The following is a 6,933-nucleotide window of genomic DNA, read 5'->3' as shown; positions in this document are numbered from 1 at the left end:
GATCCTTCGTTGCATCTTCTACATTCATTTATCTTCATCTTCTTAATCCAAATCAATTGGTGTTCAAGTGAGCACACTACATTCGATTTGAGAGATCCTACTATTGTAAGATGAGTTTATATATTTACTTTACATTTTTACAACTCAAGGTCAATTCCTAAATTGGGGCTTGACCGAGGAAAACCACCCATCAACAACAAAAACCCTTTTTATTGTAGGTTGTGGATATGAAATCGATGAACGAGTTGTAGAGAAGAGTACCCTTTTTGGCTTTCTTTGAAATTGTGAAGTCAAAATTAGTGTCACACAATTTTCATTAGGGGTGCACTACACCCTTGATGATCCAATTTGCCCTTGAAGATTTAGTTCACCTCTAGAGATCGAGTTTTGCCTTGATGGGCTAATAAGGGAGGCAATGTGCCCTTGATTTACCTAAGTCACTCTTGATTTCTTGTTGAACAAACAATTTTCAACTAAATTATAGGAATAAACCCGTTTAGAGGTAGTTTGATAACCTGTTTTTCATGTTTTTCACAAGGCATATCATTTCCCCTCTTTCATTTCAATACACTTTATTATTGCTTTATATATCTTAACTCTACATTATACATCTACTTAGTTGCTCTTCATAGATCTTGCTCAATTAGGGTTTTAAGGACCCTTATATCCTTTCTCCAACCCTATTAGTGCTCCTTTATCACTCGACTGGCACTAATCTTCCTTGATCTAGTTACCTTATAGTTGGGATTGAGAGGATTAATCTCCTTAACTCCCTCTTTGAGTTCTGGAAGCGGGATTTTTTATGAACTTTGGGTTTTATTTCCCTAATTCACATTTCCCCCTTGACATATACATATTTGTGCCACTTCTATGTGAGAGAAGATATGTTCTTCTAAAGACCTTAACCAATGTGACTTCCAACTACCCTTTCTACCCTTTAATGATGTTGGTAGATGGATCCTTGTTTGTCAAGACATTATTCCCCTATGTCCATTGCAACTGATTGGAAAGCACAACACCTTTATCTTCTCTTTGTGTATTCTTCATTCTCCATACCTCCTTTATCTTTTTGGTACTTTGTTCTTGTGCACAGGAACCTTTCCCCACATCTGATGGTTTGAAGAGAGATTTAAAGGCATTTTTCACTAACGGTCTTGAGAGAACCTTGGCTTCCGTTGTTCTAGATCTTTCACCTATCTCAAACGTAGACTTTCAAAACCTTGTATTGTTAGCCTGCTTACCCTTATAATCATCTGAATCCTCACCACAAAATCAAATGGCTTTTGTTAATGCACCTACCAAATTTTCTCTTTGATTAAAAAATGAGGGTTTATAAAGAAAGGTTTTGCTAGTTGAATGACTGGCCTTCCCTGGAAAATATTCACAACTTGATTTTTTTGAGCCACAGAGTCTATAACATTCTTGTTGGATCAACCACCATTATTAATCTTTTATGCAAATTGACAATTTTGAAAGATTTCCTTTCCCGAAAAAAAATTCCTAACTTGATTATTTTGAGCCACAGAGTCTGTAACATTCCTATTAGATTGATCACCATTTTTGTAAACATATTTTATTGACGTTAAAACTTAAACCAATTTTAATTGTCCATACTTTATATTTATAAAAATAAAAAGAACATGGTAAGAAATGAGGGTGCTAAGTTTGTGTTCCTTAAAGAATTTAACCTAAAATAAATAGTCCATATGTACGATTAATATAAAATCTGAACACAATATCTTTTATATTTTTTTGACTCGACATAGAGGATGAGACTTTTTGTTAATAAAAAAGAAATAGATGGATGGTGTACAAATTTTCTAGTGCATACGATTTCTAGGTTATTGAAAGTTTTCAGGGAAGATTTTTTTTTTTTTTTTGTGTAGGTTATCTAGAGCAGCCACTTTTTGGCTAAAAATAGACGAGTGTAATGGCAAAATTGAACATATTGTTGTGCCCCAAGTACAACAATTGAATTGTAGTGATATTACAAAACCTAAACTCAACCCATTCCAGTCAAGTAATACCTCAAACAATCCAAATTAGTGCAATGATCGTCAACCACTTTCAACATCTTTCGACCATTGATTATCAATTAGAGCTTGTGCATTTCATATATGGAAACATGTATGGTGTAATTATTCACATTTTCTTGGTATTATTATTTTTGTCAAAACTATGTTTAGAAGGACTGCATTTTAGTTTTCTCTTTAGCTAATACCTTAATATTTTAGTCTAAATGATTAAGAGACAAATTTGTTTTTACATCCTTGGTTTAGGTTCAAAAATTGTTGGTGTTTTTATTATTATGATTAATCATGTAATTGTCATGATTAATCATGTAATTATTATGTTTAATCACGTAAAGTTTAGGCTAATGTTAATGTATGGATTGAGATAGAACTCTAGGTTTGGAATATGTTGGTCTAAATCATCATACATAATAGTTAATTTTTATTATTAAACCACATAAATTGGCATATTATAGTTTTATATAATTATATTTATGGTACTTAATATTGTTATAAATAATAAAGATTTATATACAATATATAGTTTTGTAATATATATATATATATATATATATATATATATATATATATATATATATATACGAGAAAAGTAATAGATCCATTCAAAATATATAATAAGAAATAATGTAGAAGTTACATGTCATAATGAGAGACATTCCATATTATAGAAAGACTAAATGCCAAATGTAACCAACTAGATCGTAAGACCCAACAGGTCAAAGGTTATAGCTTACAACCAATGACATGCAACCAAGCAAGGACATCAAAATTTAAGTAAAAAGTAACAAACATAGAAAGACACAATTGAGAGACCCATCTCAGAACAAAATTAGGAACTTGGACCAAAAGAAAAACTAAACCTCAAGAAATAGAGCCAATAAACTTAGAGGCCATTATGAATAGACACAAAATAAAATTAGAGCTCCCAATACTTAGATCCTTCCTCTTACAATGACTATTGTGAGGGTTCCACCTTCATAGGCCCATTGTCAAATAAAAGAATAAAACCCAGAAGAAAAATGAGACAAAGAAATACAACTCTTTTTACAATTGTGGATTGGATACATGATTGTGTGGCATCCATGCACACTTCACACAGTAAGAAGAACATAATGTTTAACATCCTTTCATGTTATTGAATGTTTCCTTTTCATTGACATAATATTAACGCGCTGACACATTTAGGATCATGAGATAATGGATAGTAATTACAAAAAAATAGTAAATACCAACACATTATATAAATAATTGATATGCTTATTCAATAGAAAAAACTAAAAAACCAAAATGTCTTATAATAATCTTACAAATGGATCATTGAGTACTTTTCATCTAAATGTTGTTAAAATTACTCTACTTTTGGAATTAAATAGAGAATTTGATAAGTGTAATGCATTTTTTTCCCCCTTAGAGATGGTCTCATTACATTTAATTCTACAAGTTTTTGCTATTTGTTGCGACTCCACTCTACCAACATTGTTCATTTAGAAAAATGGTACTTATTTAACATTGGATAGATAGAAAATTAGCCCATTTTTATAATTCTTTGTAATTACCAATTCTACAAACACTTGGGGTCTGTTTGGTTTCTAGAAGATGACAGGAATTGTCTTTTCCAAAATCTGGATTTGAATTTTTTTGTGTTTCTTTCAAAATTGGCAAAATGGAATCAGCATACATGACTTCCAATTTTGCCTCAAAACTAGGGTTTCCAACTTCCTACTAGCAAGTAGGATTTGAAAATCAAAACCTGGTTATGTTTTTTAGGGAGTGTAAAAACAATAGATTGGACTACTTTTTGAAATTTGCCTTCAACTCCAAGCTTACACATAAAAATGTGTCTTCACATGCATCTTCTGAGCGAAACAAACGGTTCAAGTAAAGTCCCAAAAATTGGAATGAAGATTTGCAAAACCTTGATTTGGCTAAACTAAGGTTTGTAGAAATCCAAGATTTTTAAATTCCACAAACCAAACGAACCCTTAAGATTTTTAATATGTCACATCACTAAATATTGTTCACATTTAGAATATCCATGTTATAAGATACTTTTACTATAGATAATTTATTAGTGTTATTAAATTAAAAAATACACTTAAATAAATAGATAAACTATACTTTTCTCTAATTCAATTCCAATTCCATATGTCTTTCTATACTTATTACACCCAAGATACAATTACTAATTTCATATATAGAAAGAGAAAATCAATGTAAACAAATTCCTAAAACAATGACTTATCCATCCATGTTCAATATGTGTTCAATGTTTTGGAGAATCTACTTTTACCCAGATCAAGTTGAACCGTCAAAAAAACTTCAGTCCAATGACGTGTTCAATCAAATTGTTCTATAGCACCATCTTCTCTACATTGATTTAATTAATATAGGTCAACTTTTAAAGTAAAATTTCACTTGCATTATAATTGCAAGGAGAAAATGGTTACAGCAAATGCGTGAGATCGGTATTGTATGATATTTATTGCATCTTCCCCGCATTGAAAGTGGTCGAACTGACTAATAGGAAGAGCCACTAGCATAAATTTGACTTTTCCATGTGTAATGCGTCAGCCAGCCTTAAAATGACGATTTTAACGTTGTTTCGAATCTCGTTATATCATACAAATATCTAGGGCCATCGAGGGCCATCCATTTTTCCAAGTTTCGCTGGATCATCATCACGCAGCAGAAAACGTGGTGAAGTATACATTCACTGAAGTATTCAGGGAACTCTACTTATGGTGCACCTGCCTAAGCTATTGTGCAACTATCGATATGAGAAGGCAACTCTTGGGTTGTCTGGTTTTTCCTTTTTTGTGGGTTAAGAAAAACTAAAAAGAGCAGGGTTTTAAATTTTTCTTCATCCTGAAAGGCTTTCGACGAAGGAATTGGAGCCAGATGCTTGCTTTGGTTCGTGAATACGATAAGAGGGTTTCTATGTCGCATTTGAGAGCTCTCATTTATGTTGCATTGTTTTCTTATCAGTTTCCATGATAATGGATCTATGCTTTTAGTTTCAGAATCCTGCGGTTAATAGAACTATTTTAGCTGAGACAATTGTTTCATAATTACCAAAGTGAAAATTATTCCCAAATTATAGTAAGTATAACTTAGCAGTCACTATCTAGGGTAAGGATTTTTTATTTGTTTTGGGGGGCTGAGATTTTATCTAAGATTGGCAAAACGCTCTTAGAAATTGCCTACGGTCGAGTTTGATAGGTCCGAGTTGCTTAATTTGTCGCTTTGTTAGAAAGATTTTGTGTAAAGGGTTGGACAATTTGTGAAAATTGATGGGATCATGTTGGATCCTCAGAGTTCAGATTGGGGTTTTGAGGGGCAGAAAGTTTTTGGCTACTGAGTGAGTATTTGATAAATCCTTGCTTGCTAAATCTTTGTTTTGTTAGGAAGTTTTTATTTTTTAGGCTGAGGGATTGACGAATGGCTGGCATGGATGACGGGGAGGTGGATTTCTCGAACCAGGAGATATTTGGGGGCACCAATATTCCCGTGGATGATCTTGATAGTGGGAATTCAATGGAGAGGTTTTTTGAGGAGATTCTAAGGGACACTCATGCATGCACTCACACACATACCTGCAACCCTCCCGGACCAGATAATACTCATACCCACACATGTTTTCACACACACACAAAGATCCTCCCTGCTCCAGATGAGGAGAAATCGGCAGACAGCACGCAAGACAGTCCTTCGAAGGCAAAGAAGAGGTCTGGGGGGAATAGGGAGGCTGTCAGAAAATACAGGGAAAAGAAGAAAGCCAGGACAGCATCCTTGGAAGAGGAAGTTGTGCATTTGACTGCTCTGAATCAGCAGTTGATGAGGCGATTGCAAGGCCAGGGAGTACTGGAGGCTGAGATTGCGAGGTTGAAGTGTTTGCTTGCTGATTTCAGGGGCCGAATTGATGGAGAACTGGGGTCTTATCCATACCAGAAGCCAGCAACGAGGACGGAAAAAGCAGTAGATACTCAGTTTTTGCAGCCATTGCCAGGGGGGTATGTAATCAATCCCTGCAATGTCAGGTGCAACGCTGATGTGAGTTGCCCGGCTCCCATGTTGGCACCTGAAGGTGACGATGGTTTGCAGAATGAACATGGGAGCAACGGGTGTTGGAATGGAGGGTGTGGTCAGATTCCCGCGCCCAATTGTCAAGGTTTGAAGGATGATATGGGAGTTACCTCCAGTGGACTTTCTGCATGTTCGGAAGGGGCTGTGACAAAGATGATACCTGTGATGACTTCATGTGGAAAACAGAAGAAAGGTACATTTTCTGCTCAGTGATTGCTGTACATCCTGTAATCCTCAAGCCTTGGAGTTTCTTGCTTGGCAGATCTTTTTTGCCCTTATTTTTGGGACAGTTATGCATCAGGAAGCAAAAACATTAGCAATAATGTTCGGGTTTCATTTCATTTTCTGTAATTAGTTATGAAAACAGCTTCAGAATCTGAGTGATAATTGATAAAAACCTCAAACAGTCAGTTATTGGCTGTCTCGCTTCTATGAGCTTTTACGTTTTTTATCTGTTTCGGATGACTGTTTCCGTTTATTCTATTTTAAAATTGGAACAGCCTGCACAGCCTAAGGTGCTAGCCTTTGTGTTCATGAGAATGCCTAAGACTTAATAAAAAACTGATGAATTTCTTACACTATTGTACTGATCAATGTGATAAAGTGAGTTCAATTTCAGCCTATTATATTCCTTTCCGTTTTCCCTTTAATTCTTGCAATGCTTTAAATATGTTAATGCAGATCATTCCTTGCTAATAACATAATTTGACAATAATTATAAAAGCATGCCTCATGCTGACAAATTAGGATTGTATTGGTCGTTCTCTAAATATTGGTTTGCTGTATTTTGTTCTTCTTCTTTGTTGTCTTGGTGATT

General features: G+C 34.4%; 1 protein-coding gene across 1 annotated transcript; it reads left to right on the top strand.

Annotated features, from left to right (window-relative positions):
• The first annotated feature begins 4,545 nt into the window (after positions 1-4,545).
• Positions 4,546-6,692, top strand: LOC149571679 (basic leucine zipper 23-like). The gene has a single exon (XM_089813105.1). The coding sequence runs from the start codon at positions 5,472-5,474 to the stop codon at positions 6,327-6,329; it is 858 nt and encodes a 285-aa protein (XP_089669231.1). The 5' UTR covers positions 4,546-5,471; the 3' UTR covers positions 6,330-6,692.
• The last annotated feature ends 241 nt before the right edge of the window (positions 6,693-6,933 follow it).

This window comes from Cupressus sempervirens, chromosome 2 (genome assembly GCF_028749045.1).
Source record: "Cupressus sempervirens isolate cs-2001-9-10 chromosome 2, ASM2874904v1, whole genome shotgun sequence".
Lineage (NCBI taxonomy): Eukaryota > Viridiplantae > Streptophyta > Pinopsida > Cupressales > Cupressaceae > Cupressus > Cupressus sempervirens.
Note: the sequence above shows the minus strand (reverse complement) of the source record. Positions and strands in the feature narration are given on the sequence as shown.